Genomic DNA, 14,652 nt, shown 5'->3' on the forward strand with positions numbered 1-14,652 from the left:
ATTAACATATATTTATATTAAAAATTCAATTACGATTTCTAAATAAAGAGGTTTGAATCAAAATAATTATTTTATTAAAATGTGTGAGCTCACGAAGGTGAGTTTCTTAGTTGGGCCTCGCAAGAAGATGAACCTAGGAAAATAAATAAATAAATAAATGTATAAATAATATAAAAGGATGGGTTAGGATTGTGAGTACTCCTTCCCTCACTCAAAACACGCCTCCCCTTTCCCTCTCCTCTTCTCTTCCCTTCTCTCATCCCTCCACTGCGACACACCACCACCAGCCACATATTCTTCCTCCACAGATGAGCAGTCACCGTAGCAGCACTCCGCCTTCCTCCCTCACGACACCCAGCAGCAGTGGCTGCTTTGTTCTCTTCCTCCCCCCCTGCAGCAGTGTGAGTCTCCAAGCAGCGGCAGCCACCTTCGTGGTGGTTTTCCCGGCAGTAGCAGCCCAACACCACCATACCAACTCCTCCCTTCTTCACCCTTCTCTTGTTTCATCTTAGTAAGCCATCTCTAATTGGAGTTTTATTAAGTGTATAGAGTTTGATGTTGGTTTTGTGTTAATTTCGTTGAATCTTTTTGTGGGTAAGAATTTGATTGATGAATTAAACATGTTTATGACTTAGGGTTTGAAGTGCGATTTGAAACTATAGGTTGTGTGTTGATTTTGTATTAGTTTCTTTGAATCTTAGTATGGGTAGTAATTAAATATGTTATCTTTGAACACGAAATGATTAGGGCTTGGATTTAGAGATGAAATTACTAATAATGTGTGTTTTATACTATATTTTGGTGATGATTGATTAAATAACTTTAAAAGTTGTTTTAAGATTTGGTCGATTGGTTATTGTTGTGAATAATTAGTAATGGTGATGATGTTAGTTGACTATGAAAGTGATTTTAATTGATTAAATTGGGAATAATAGTTAGTAATTGTTGTGGTTTGATTGTTGTGAATTACAAATACCCTTATTAGGTTGTTATTGAAGTTATAGATACATGATATTAGTAAGCCAAGAGCATAATGTCAACTTATCGTCGATGGTTCCTAAAGTTATTTGTCGTGTTGGTTTGACTATAGTTCTTAATAGCTTTGGAGAATGTAACAAATGATATCCCGATATGATAACTCTAAGATTTGCCTTATCGTTATATTAATGTTATATTAAAATTGTAAGATTTAGTTGTGATTAGTTATTTTTGGGTAACGCGAGCCAATATGCTCAAAATTAGTTAATGTGAAGAAACGATAAACGGTTACAATCTGTGCTTGCGTCTTATGAAATCATCTTATGTTGTTTTATAATATAATGTTATCTAGTAGTTGGCCTTATTATATTTGATGCTAGTTACTGACGTGTACGTGTTTGTGTTTATGTTTGATTGTTGATGACTTTCTATGATTGTCCTGCTATGACACATTGGCCTTTGGTCTAATGTCGAGCAGCAGGAGGATCATAGGGAGAGTGATAAGGGCGAAGCATAACCTGTGTCATACCGCTATCTTTCGATTTTGTAGCTCTTGTTATTGTTGTAAACTTTAGTTGTATGTGTTTTGTTATGAGGCCTGGTGTCCTCCCTTGTATATTTGTATTTCTGTTGCGTAGTTTATAACTCTGTATGGTTTTAAGGAGTTAAGTCTTTTTAAACGCAAACGTCGACACCGGAACCACGATCCATGCTTGGCATGTTGATTTAAGAAACCGGCGACGAATCATTCCGCCATGGTGTGAGATTTTAAAGGCAATGATGTCGTAGATTAGTTTAATGTTTTATTGTGTTGATTGCTCTACCACATGTGCAATTTTTAGAAGAGATGTTGCCGAAATTTCCACTCACCCTTTTAAAGTTAATGTTTAACGTTTATCTAAATTCTTTTCCTTTTCTTTTATGTAACACCCGAATTTCCTCCTATCCTTTACGGTTTTGGTTTCGTTAAGGGGTTGGAAATTCAGGGGTGTTACAAAGATAAAGAATATAAAAATGTTAAGATGAAATTAGTGGAAAATATGTAGGGACTATAAACATTATTATTTAATAATGATGAACAATGTTATTCTTGTCTAATATTTGTGATATAAATAAAAAAATTCTTTATGGGAACAACAAATTAAACACTTTATAATGACAAATAAGAACTTCTTTAACAAATGGAGGGAGTACAATTTAGAGTTTATAGTCTTATGATATCATTCCCTTAATCCCAAAAGACTTGTTGAAACTAAAATGTACACTTGTGCATGGTGTATGTGAAGTTGCTTTTTGACTAGATATTTTTGGTAGACTCTTTTAACTTTTAGCTTGTTAATTGGATAAATACTTAAATACAGTATAAGACTCCCTTTTTCTCTAATAAAAGTCAATAACTAATATTTATTTATCATCTCCTTAACATTTAGCTTATATAACTAAGTTCATAGCTACTCCTAATAAAAAGGTTATTGTTAGCATATCACTTAATAAGTCAAATTGAATCAACCAACAATTAATTATCAAACACCTCAATCATCTTACTATCAAAAACATTAATAACCAATTTGATATTTTTTAAATATCAATTAGCATGAGCACAACGTATTTTTATATTTTCAAAATTTTCTTCTTAAAAGCATCAACAATAAACAAAAATTGAGTATAAATTAACTCGAACAGACTGAGTAATGAGTTTTCCAGAATTTTTGTCTAAAGCTTTATTTGTGTTTCTAATTATATTTACATCTGATAATCGAATCATGTCTAAGTTGAAACAAATAACACTTTCTTATATAAGTTCAAGGATTTAATTTTCATCTAATCCTCAGTTTTCCTCGATCTACCCTATAATAAAAAAAAATGTTTAAGCTCAAATACCTCATAGTCCATAGGGCTCAGTTTCTATATGGAGAAAGCCTACTAAACGTAGTTTGCACAGTAAAAAAAACCTTGGATAGACAAATTTTTATGAAATATGTATTGTTGGAAGCTACAAATTCAACAAGTTAGATATTAAAACTAGCTTTAATGGGATTTCCAAGAAATTAGTTATCTTTTATAGCCCACCAACTATAAGCCAACCCTGTTATCTTCCGCATTTTCTCCTTAAAACATTATCAGTATATAACCCTTCAACCAAGACAACCTTTCTTTATTTCATCTCCCATAATAAAATTAAAAATAAAAATAAAATTTATGCAAAGAAGTAACAATGGAGAACCCTTCATCTCCTTTCTTACTACTTCGCAACCTCATCATGCCGCTGCTTATGTCAACAAACAAATCCCATATCTTCCTCCCTCGTAAATCCAAGATTCTCCATATCATCCGTTATCTGTTTGTCTCCATCTTTTTGATCATCTTCCACCTCGTTCATTCCCTTGCCTTTCACCTTCCTTTCTTCTCTAAAGTTCGTAAACATCATGATAATGGTATATATGATCATGAGCAGCTGATAAACAGCGGCATAACCTTGGACACAGCCATTGCTCGCACCATATACCAGCTGCTTTCTCTTATGAACAGCATCCCAACCAGCTCAAGGAAATATGAAGTCGTGCGTTCCTTGGCTGAGAATCTGATCGACGAAAACCTCCAAGAAGGGTCTGAACTCCTCAGACAAGTCAATTGTGTTGTTATGTCTAAAGCCTTTGCTAGTACGCTTTTACAGATAGAAACCGCCTTGTTGGACCAAGAAAATACATCTGCACTTGATCAAAGGGAAGTAAGTTCTAGTTTTGGTTTGGGCCGAGTAATGAGGGTGGCTAAGGGATGGTATCAAGTGAAGGAGAGTGGTGAGCCGACTGTAGAAAAGATGGCGGTTGAGCTGCTGTGGTTGGCTCAGAAGTTGGAGGAAAGTGGTGGCGGAGAGGTGGTGGTAGAGAAATGGGGTTATGCTAGGAATTTGGGTTTGGCGGCTCTGGCGGCTGAGCCAAGGGTCCAAACTTCACTGGTCAAGCTTACAGGTAAGAACACTCTTTTTTCCTTTGCACCGTTTTCATTCTAAGAATATTCCTTTTGTTTCTTGGTTGATATTATGTCTAATTGGCTTGAATTTTCAAGTATTTTGTGGTCCATTTTATATGTGATCAAAATCATGACAGGTGGTCAGGTCGAAAGGTCTTTCGTTGTCTAATCACTTATGGGTATATAGAGCCATAAAGGGACTTGATATAGACGAGTTTTGATTCCAAGTTTTTATCCTCATTTAACACACAACAACAATGTCAGAGTCATAATCTCAAAAGATTAGGTCGGCTAAATGAACCAATATATTAGTTTTAATGCTTGTTCACATGGATTCTTCTTCTCCATTTGTTTCGATTTTCTACCATCTCAATTTGTAGATCCTTCATATCATTTTCCACTCTTGTACACCAAGTCGTAAATGGTCTACCTCGCCCTCTTTTCAAGTCTCACAAGCTTCAACTTTCAATCATCCGTACATGTTCGCTTATACCCCGTCTTGTACATGCCCAAACCATCTTAAATGATTTCCTTTCATCTTTTTCTCAATATTCGCAACTCTTAAACCCTTTATTATATCTTCATTTAGAATTCTATCCGTCAAGGTATGCAAACTCGTCCATCGAAGCATTCGTATTTCCGCTATTCCCATCTTCCTAATATGATTCTGTCCAAAAGTCCAACATTCTGACAAAATTTTGAAATTTTGCTTTGAACTAGAATCAAACCCTTGACCTTCAAAATTCTTAGTTATGATCCTCATTTGACACAAAAAAAACATACACATTTGGATTGAATGGAGTTATAACATACATTGAACAGTTAAGCATGAAAACCTCAACACACTTTTTACAATGCAATATTATCCTACTGTGATTTAAGTTGCAGAGAAGAACTGTTAAGCATGATCTGAAATATTTTCAAAATTGCAGCCTTCCTGATCAAGCATGCCAAGGATTTGGGTAAAACACAACAGCAAAAGGAAACTAAAATGAATTTGTTAACAACATGGCTTCCTTTGCTGTGTCGAGCCAGCAATGGGACTGATGCACCGACCCTAAGCACCAGCGAACGAGGAGAAATCGAGAGAGCATTGGAAGAAATAATAGACATGATTGAGAATAATGAAAACAGAGAAAAACTGCTATCTCTGTGGCTCCATCACTTTGCTCAGTGTCCTTCCTCAGATTGGCCTAATCTCCATGGATGCTACTTACGGTGGTGCAGTAGAGCTCGCAAGCATCTGCTCGCAGAGGATAGTCTAGATTTTTTCTCTCAAATGTAATTGTATTATTAATTTTCCTCAAGAATGTGTACTAGGAGTACGCGAAACATTCATAATTCTACGGCAATATTGTTTTTCTTTTTCTTAAATACTCCATAGGGGAGTTTGGGAGTCAGGTCGATCCAATGGATCAAAGGTCGGATCACATTTTAACAGATTATTCGCGAATCGGGTCATTAACAAGGCGGGTCATTAACAGGCTTTGGTGTGTTGGGGCGGGTCAGACTTGATAATTATAGGAATTAGTTGTAAAATTTTTTTTATCATTTTTAAATATTTTTATGATATTATATATACATAGGTCGGTCGACCCAATAGGCCATAAAGTAGAATGAAAAAACTACTTTATAAACTTTTTAAAAACGGGTCAAAGTGGATCGGATTTAAGCAGACTTTGACTTGCCCCGCCCCTTTAACAATTGACATAACCCGCCCCAACCTGGCCCTTGTCCCATCCCGCCCCAATCCGACCCGTTAAACATCTCTAGTCAGGATGTACGCAACCATACCGTTGCTAGTAATAACAAATAGGTTGTCTTTGATTGACCCTTGGTAACAAATATCATTACAACTTCGCCTAATTTTTTCAGTCAGCTGCATAACAAAAAAATCACAGCATATATAACAAGGTAGATAGCTTTTTTCCACTAGTGATTATATTACAAAACCAAAGAGCTATGAATCTTTGGCCAAATACAATTAGAACAATGTAGTTTCATAAGTCATTCGAAGGAGAGAGGGAAAGTAAGGATTGGCAAGTTGTTCAAACAACTAAGTAGGATTAATGAATGATTAGTGGGTAACTTCGACATGATACAACGAATATTTATCGACAAAATAGACGATAAAAGTAGACATATTCCAAATAATAAAGTATAATACACAACATTTCTAATCAGCAGAATTTCCAGCCATGTAAAAAATTGACCAAAGCTTACTTTGTTATTGAGTTGATCACAAAAGGAACGTTGTATTTTCAATATCAAACACTTCGGAAGAAGATAGTTGCGGCTCCTGGAGATGAAGAAAACGGAAAATATACATTAAGTTTTGGAATAGATTTGGAAACATAGAAGAGACTTCCATCAAATGAAACTGCCAAAACTCGAGTTGGAAAGAAACAAAAACATGCCTGTGATATTTTACGTTTTAACAACTTATCAATGATCTTAGAACTGATGCATTTTGATGGAGAGGTCTTCAGAATGGTCTCTCGAACCGAGTTTAATAGTTCAAAGTACGTCAACTTTGGTTTGTTCAGAATGGTTTGGATGAAACAATGTGTCATCACGCCACTCATGCCCTTGTGTGTAAAAACCTGCACTTAACAACAATAGACTTATAGGAACTATGCGGAGAAGAAGAAAGAAAGCAATTTGAAACCGATTGATTCGGAATGTTAAAGAAAATTTTTTCAAAACAAGACTCAACAGCAAAGTTCAGCATTGCATGTTCAAATCGGTACATACTGAAGAGATATAATTCTAAAACAATTAGCAAATTACAGTCTTAAAGTTTTGGACTTTTGCGAATTACAGTCTAAATGTTTATTTTTTGCAAATTACGGTCATCAAAGTATCGAAGTCTACATCGTTTAGGCCAAATCATATAATTCAGACCATTTTAGTGGTCGCAATTTTAGGTTAAGTTGTCGGAAGCGCTGTAGACTTTGATACTTTGGTTGCTGTAATTCGCAAAAACTAAGTATTAAGGCTGTCGTTTGCAAAACTCCTAAATTTTAAGATTGTAATTCGCAAATTATTTTATATTATATACTCTGGTATATCGGCATTATTGGGGATTAAGATTTTGTCATTGGAATTATTATTATACTCCAACCCATAGTGTTGGGATTATAAATCAATCAACCATCAAGATGGTGATTTACAATCAGCACATCTCAAATGTACTTCGGAAACCGAAAACATTATGAATTGAAGAATCTAAAACAGCTGTTACATATACTTTCACGTTTCATCAAGAACATCAAACTCAAATGACTTTTAGTTTGTGTTTAGGAATAAATACATCATTTCAAATTATAAATTTAAGTTATAAAATCATAAATGAAGAATTTGAAGTAGATAAGATTTGAGTAATCATTCTCAAAATCTCAACCTTTACTACTTTTATAAAGTAAAGGTGAAATTGACTTAAATCCAAATTTAAATTTTTTAATTCGCCAAAAACTAGATTTGAACCAAATTGAGATTTTCAAATGAAATCAAGGTTTCCAAAACAATAACATAAAACAAGATATAATCCTTACATTGCTGTCAGTGGCCTGTTCATCATCACGACAAGCACTAAAACAGATGGCACGACCACCCCCTGTACACTTCCTTGCACCGGAAGGAGGTCTGTTGTCCAACCATTTCCTCCTGCTTACATGTAAGAGGTTAAGACAGATATATAAGACTTGCCGATATTAGTTGACATCAATTTTTCATCTTGACCTTTGAGTTTATTTTATAGGACAAGCAGGAGAGCTCACCCAAAAAACTAACCTATTAAGTGAGAGAGTCTAATTACCTATAAACCCCACACCAATTGCATACACAACCGATGTGGGTCAAGTCTCATACCTTGCAATGGACCATAACAGTTTATCAACACATTTGTTTCACAATGTAAAGAAAACTAATGTATACCATAAATATTCTCCTAAGAACAAGCCATTAAGTACTTACCACTTGCTAAGAATCACAAAATTTCATCGCTCAACGTCGTTAAGTGGCTCCTACCTAGCAGATCCTAGTACCTAAGGGGTTTAGGGAATTTGATGTATGCATCTTTATCCTTGTAAAAACTAAAAACAAAGAGGTTGTTTATTATTAACAATGAAGATTGAAGCATTTACTATAGACTTAAAGTCCATGTGTGCTGTAAAGCTAGGCAGCTAACATCTAGTACGGGATCAGAATAATAGAATTTTACCAGCTGGGCCAAATGTTTAGAGCACATGTTGATAGCACTAAACTACAGTATATAGATCCGTTTGTACGACGTAAATAAAACATTATTGGTTGTGGAAAGGAGGAAGATGCTAGATTCTTACTCTTTCAGGCTGTACAAGTATTCAAGATCGAGGATGGTTCCACTATAACAAGCATCGATGATTGCATGAAGTCTAACGCCCTTTATCAGAGGCTTAACTATCATGGTGTTAATATCATTATCGATGATCATTCCTTCGGTCTTGAAATCAACAGGACACAACGTTTCATCAAAACCATCAAGTTCATCATTATTCAAATCATGCTGGCGGAACCCATGTCCAGAAAAGTAAAACACCAGTGAATCCCCTGATTTGCATCCGTCAACAAGCCATCTCAATCCTTCTTCCATATTTGCTTTGGTCGGAACTCGATCTGGGTCATTCTCCTCTAATGTGTATTCATATGATAATAGCACCAAAAAAAATCAGTTAGTTTCTCAAAGTTAAAGCACTGCTTTTAACAGAAAGACATAAACGATGTTTGGTTCAGCTGCCGAATTTATACAAAATTACGGTAGCATAATTTCAAATTACCTGTAAGGACTCTAATTGCCTGCTCCGGAAAATGATATCGATTTGTAAGAAGTTGCTTTATATTATAGACATCCGTAAGAGTTCCTTTCAGCTTGTATTTTTGATTCTTATAGCTCACGCCACATATAAGTGCTCGCTTCCCTGGCCTAGCCGCAGAGATGCCTCTTGGGCATGCATTCAAAAATGCAAAAGTAGTTTTTGGCCTAACTACAGAGATGCCTCTAGGGTACGACTTGTATTCAGATGACCCAGAAATGCCGTAGAGGCTGCTATTTTCGAACGTGCAATTGGTTAGACTTGAATTCTTGATGTTTTGCAACTGAGTATGTTTCTGACTTGTGTTCTTCAAAAATTTTGTTTGTGTAGGAATTAGGGAATGGCATCTCAAGCAATAAAGATAATTAGTTCTCTTGGTTATAAAATGCTCTAACCTACAATGTGTACATTGGATAATTATTCCGTCCATTCTAAGCTCGGAAGCCCAAATAATGAAAACAATAGAAGTATATGCTAACAAATTTAAAGGACTTTGTGCATCTTTCTCGAGCTGAGGGACTCTTTGGCTGCACCCTCCTTTATGGATATGAATTGCCGCCTTTCTTTCCTCCCCAGACCCTGATCATAGTTCCTATGAGCGGGATACACTGGGTATGATGATGATTATAATGAGATTTAAAGGGCATAAAGCGAGGAACTTATTTATCGAATCTTAACTTCAAAGCCAATCATAACTTAGCATTTCCTCCAACAGTATGGCTCCAATCAGAAATTGGATGGCCATGCTGTCAAAGTATTAGTCGAGCATAGAGATGACAAGACGAACCTCATTTATTCGTTTGCAGAACAGTTAACATGGAAGACGAAAGCAACATACTTTTATGATCTCCAGGTAGATCTAATGAACCAACACGCATGTTGTAAAGTCGATCGAATCAGATGCCCCAATGTGTATCCAACTCAGGGAGGTTTCCAAGTCTTTGATACCCACTTATTGCAAGACCTGCAGCATAAAGAAACCATGAAGTGTTTGAAAGAAAACCTGAACAAAGTAAAGATGATACCTTCTAATAGCAAAAAGTTCTATTTTGGCAATAATTTGAACAATGTCAAAAAAGGCTTGCATATAATCATGTAATTTAATCAAATAATGTCTATGTATATTCTGTCAATATTCCAGTTTCCATTACAAGCAATGGAAGGGTAGCTTTATGAACAACAGTGACTAGAAAAAGTACACATTTTTACACACAAGTACATTGCACATCTTCCTCGCATTAATCACTTCATCATCAACAATTACACTGTGTTTGGATAGCAAAATAGGAGAGAAAAGAAAGGAATGGACGGGGAAGGAAAGGAAGGGAAAGGAAGGGGAGAGGTAAGGAGGGAGAGTACACCTTGTTTGTTTAGAAGGAAGGGAAGGGAAAAGGAAGGAAATGAGTGTATTCGTAACAAAATTTGTTCATATTTTCCCTTCAAATTCCTCCCCTCCAAATCCCTCCCCATCCATTTTGTTATCCAAACAAGGAATCTTCCATCCTTCTAAATCTCTCCCCTTCCTTTCCCTCCATTCTTCTCTATCCAAACACAGTGTTAATCTCCATGACATAGATTACATTTTAGACCCGCAAACAAGATAACCTAAATCAAGCTCTGTAAATTTTCCTTTGAATCTCGTGCTCAAACCACTGCTCCCAGGGACGTGTAATAAATATATATTCTAACTCGTAAATATTAAATGACCTTAAACTAGATGTTTCAATATGAATTGTCAAGACCATTGAACTGATAGCATACATATTCAACGCCTTAAAACCTATTTCAAAGAAGGCGCAATTAATCAATGGGTAGTGCTACGAACAAAGTACTACATTGTCAAATGAGTAAGGAAACAAGTGATAAGTGATAACCTAGTCAAGCAGAATGTAACATGAAGCAACTAAGCATTAACACATTATGCATATCATCTCAATTTTAACTTGCAATATACAATAACAACCGAACATCATAATCAAGACAAGGGAAATTAACAGGTCCTAGGGACATCCAAGTGTACAAATCTGTACCATAGAGTAAAATCAAGACCATAGAGTAAAATCAAGGCCGCATGTATCGAATCGACCGCGTTTTAAAGGTTTCCAGAATAAACGAACTGATATTTCCCGCGTTGTAAAGGTGTAAAAAAACTACAGCTGGTCTTGGCCGAGACCGTCTCAAATTGAGACTATGAGTGGGGCGGCCCAATTCGCGCGGGTATCAACCTCACATTACTCATTATGAGAACAAAAATGATAGAAAAATGAAGTAAACTTAAGATAAGTTGGGAAAAACAAGCCCTATACACTTGACAAAACAAAAAATTAGAAAGATCAAAGACCCAAGTAGTACCATGTGTTAAAACTAGAAGTTGAAAATACTGAGTTCTTAAGTGAACCATCAATATAGATAGACGTGTTTATTCGGTTTATTGGGTCAGTTTCGGTCAGTTGTTTGAGTGTTTTGGGTCAATTTAAAATCGAGTTTTGTATACACATTGATTTTTACATTATTTTAAATTTATTTTGAAGTCGGGTTCGGTTCCAAGGTTGGGTGAATATCGGATCATCGTGTCTGTTTCGAACACCTCCAAATATAAAGTAAACCCTTAAAATTCGGGTGTTTGGCATATGGAAATGGGAATTTGTGAAATTGAGACTTAGATGAAACTTTATGCCTTGTTAGGTTGCCCATATACTTGAGACTTTGTGGCCCCTAAAGACAATTTTCTTGAGGATTTTGATCAAATTTAAGTACCTTCTCTAATCCCCTTGAAAACAAACAAGGATTTAGGACTTTCTTTAATAAATTCCCATTCCCATTCCCCTTCCCCTTCCCCAAGTTTCTCAAACAAACACCCCCTAAAAGTTCACATTTGCAACTTAGAAATATGACCCATAATTTGAAATAAGCCATCTTAAAAGCCATGATTGCCAAATTCAAAGTCCAAAGTTAAAAAATCTTAGGAAAATCAAGATTTAAATCAGAATCAGAGAATCAATATATTTCTTTATTGCTTTTTTGGTTCCAGAACCACATTTTTTTTTTTCCAAACACAGTACGATTCTTTCTGCTAGCATCCATTAAACAAGAATCAAACTTTAAACAAAAAAGACCCAAAATAACATTGCTTTTTTCCCACATTTCAAACAAACACATGAACTAGTAAGCATTTTAGGCATTACCTGAAGGTAACCCAACAATTGCAATGAAGTGAATTCCTCAATAGTTTTGATCTTGGGTACCACATCGTTAAAATCAATCAACAAAATCAGTAACTTTAATTTGGGTATGAATTTCCGGAAGGACGATGATTAAATGAGGAATGATGATTGAATTTGGGGAGAAATAGAAAATGTTGGCTGCGGAGTTAAACTTGCGGCCGCAGAACACATCAGTCAACAAACTTCAAGTTTGTCTTTTTAACCGCTTCACAAATTATCGTGAGGGACACTATTTGTGAGAAAGGCATATTTATGGAATTAAATTAATACAAATTAAAGAGAAAATAATAATGTGAAATTCTTATTTTGAGGTTGATTTTTAGAGAGACGATCTCTCACAATAAGCCTCACACGAGAATCTTGTGGGCTTGAAATGTGGATGCAATACATACGCTCCTCCTACCTGGCGCTGACGCTGAATATTCCACTCTAAATGAGGGGTGGTTGAGATTCGAACCTGTAACATTTTGTCACGCTGGCTTCTGATACCATGTCAAGGAACCATCTCAATTAAAAGCTTAAGCTGATGGTTAAGTCTCCGGGATATACTATATACTCTAAGAGTAGTTGTTCCTTGAAGGGTGAATGGATATTGAGATGAATTGATACTGTCGCTATTTTGATTTGTTCTTCTTATTCATTTTTTTTTTTCAGGGATTCAATATAAACTTTAAAGTTAAATAATTTTACAAATATTTAGAAAGTATATATTGAGATGAATCTATCAAAATATCACATGAATATGTTTTTTTACATAGATCGTTGAAAAATCACAATCAAAGTTTGACAATAAAATTCATAAATTCTATCTGAAAAGAATATATTAAAACGATAACATAGCAATTATTGAGTGGTGAAGATATATGTTTTCAGAATGTTATAACATATAGCATTCCAAATTAAAAGTAATTGTTTAAGATTTTTTTTTAATGAATTATGTTCAAATCACTATCACAACCGTTACCCAACAAAAATAATTTATATGGTTAATTAGATAGCTAAATATCTCACCACTATAAATAATTACCTTACAAAAAACATTAGTGTTTGATAAAGTAGCAATTTATACTGATTAATAATTGGGTTGTGTATTAGTAGGGGTTTGTAAAACATTAAAAGTTTAAAGTTTAAATTTTCTAATTCAAAAGTAGCTTTCTAAACAATTTAAATTCTTTTACTACTAAACAAAATTTATTTCATACTTTTTTTAGGTGATTGTATTATTATTCAAATATTATTAAGGTGATTGTATTATTCTTTGCTTTGATTTATCATTATTTATTTTGAGTTGGACGATTCCACTATTATTTAACATTTAATATTTTATATTCGGATAGTATTTATTATATTTTGTGAATTGATGTTATTTGATTAATATATTAGATCAAATAATCTTGAGCATATTCAACTAAATAATTACGTTTTTAGAATGAAATAAAATAACAATTCATATTCTAATAATTACTTTTATCGAACGCTAAACGTTGCACAAGTGATTAGACAACTACGACTATCAATTACAATTATACATACAACTACCCACATCTAGTTAGATGACTAACAAGTAACAACTTACTTAATAATCTATCTTGAGCCGAAAAGATCCTTAGTAAAAATATTAACTATAAAAAAAAACACATTAGTGTTCAAAACAAAAAAAAAAGTTGAATTTCTATTTGTACAAAAACGTATCTGTTGCGGTTTTCCTTAGACGCAGCATTAAATAGCAAAAAAAAAAAAGCAAAAAAAAAAATGTAATACAAATGTTGCGGTTTTTGGAACGCCTGCAGCAAATAGTGATTCCAAACACGTATATGTTGCGGTTTTTATCACGCCCGCAACAAATAGTCAGTCCAAAAAATTTAAAACCCGCGTGTCAACGTTCAATTGCTTAAAACCCTCATATAACTGTTGTATTCCTAAAACCCACAACGACGACTATCTTCTAGCTCTTCAATTTCAGAAAATTTTTTCAAAAATTTCTCCAAAAATCCACGAAAAATCTCTTCAAGATCTTCAAATTCTTCAAAAACTCACAACTCTACTGTGTTTTTCTCTTCATTTCGTTCATCATCTTCCAAACCCCACAACTCTATTGTTACTGTGTTGTTGAAATTTGTTGCTTCAATAACCACCCATTGCACGAATTTCCTTCTCCATCTTTGTTTAGGTTCTTCAACCCACCATTGTTGTTTTTTATTCAAAAGCCACGAAATTAGGGCTAAGTCTTGTTTTTCTTCAAGGTACAAATTTTTCAATCTTTGTTTAAGTTCTTCAAGAATAGCTTCATTGTGTTTTAAGGATTTAGTCTTTTTAATACTAATTTTGATTTTTTTTATTCATTGTAGGTTACATAATCCTATTGTAGAAACAAAATTATCATATCTAATTACCAAGGTATGTATTTTATATTTGAATGTGAATTTACTTATGCATGTACTTGAACATTTGAATGTGAATAATTTTAATTAATTAGGAATTTTAGATTAGATTGAATGTGAATAATTTACTTATGTATATATGTAGTTGTATATTTGAATGTGAATAATTTACTTATGTATGTAGTTGTATATTATTAGTTTCTTATTATTTTGATTTTTGTGTATTTGATTAAAGAAAATGGTTTT

At 34.2% G+C, this 14,652-nt stretch overlaps 2 protein-coding genes across 2 annotated transcripts; one reads left to right on the plus strand and one right to left on the minus strand.

Annotated features, from left to right (window-relative positions):
* The first annotated feature begins 3,044 nt into the window (after window positions 1-3,044).
* LOC130799421 (uncharacterized) lies at window positions 3,045-5,378 on the plus strand. The gene is made up of 2 exons (XM_057662518.1): window positions 3,045-3,947; window positions 4,881-5,378. Exons 1-2 carry the CDS (start codon window positions 3,194-3,196, stop codon window positions 5,231-5,233), a joined length of 1,107 nt encoding a protein of 368 aa, XP_057518501.1. The 5' UTR covers window positions 3,045-3,193; the 3' UTR covers window positions 5,234-5,378.
* Window positions 5,379-5,870: 492 nt separating this feature from the next.
* On the minus strand, window positions 5,871-12,237 carry LOC130799417 (metacaspase-1-like). Its single transcript, XM_057662512.1, has 7 exons — window positions 11,987-12,237; window positions 9,589-9,765; window positions 8,766-9,409; window positions 8,292-8,619; window positions 7,503-7,614; window positions 6,366-6,551; window positions 5,871-6,247 (listed from the first exon to the last, which is right to left on the minus strand). The coding sequence occupies exons 3-7, from the start codon at window positions 9,229-9,231 to the stop codon at window positions 6,188-6,190; spliced, it is 1,152 nt and encodes a 383-aa protein (XP_057518495.1). The 5' UTR covers window positions 9,232-9,409; window positions 9,589-9,765; window positions 11,987-12,237; the 3' UTR covers window positions 5,871-6,187.
* Between the last annotated feature and the right edge of the window lie 2,415 nt (window positions 12,238-14,652).

Source organism: Amaranthus tricolor, chromosome 1 (genome assembly GCF_026212465.1).
Source record: "Amaranthus tricolor cultivar Red isolate AtriRed21 chromosome 1, ASM2621246v1, whole genome shotgun sequence".
NCBI classification, from domain to species: domain Eukaryota; kingdom Viridiplantae; phylum Streptophyta; class Magnoliopsida; order Caryophyllales; family Amaranthaceae; genus Amaranthus; species Amaranthus tricolor.

Excerpts from the sequence above, each read along its gene's own strand:
- LOC130799417 (XM_057662512.1), bottom strand. The coding sequence starts at position 9,231 with ATGGACGGAATAATTATCCAATGTACACATTGTAGGTTAGAGCATTTT. Across the intron at positions 8,620-8,765 it reads GGCAATTAGAGTCCTTACAG|AGGAGAATGACCCAGATCGA; the intron begins GTAATTTGAAAT and ends AATACACATTAG. Across the intron at positions 6,248-6,365 it reads TAAAACGTAAAATATCACAG|GAGCCGCAACTATCTTCTTC; the intron begins GCATGTTTTTGT and ends CTTCATCTCCAG.
- LOC130799421 (XM_057662518.1), top strand. The coding sequence starts at position 3,194 with ATGGAGAACCCTTCATCTCCTTTCTTACTACTTCGCAACCTCATCATG. Across the intron at positions 3,948-4,880 it reads TTCACTGGTCAAGCTTACAG|CCTTCCTGATCAAGCATGCC; the intron begins GTAAGAACACTC and ends TCAAAATTGCAG.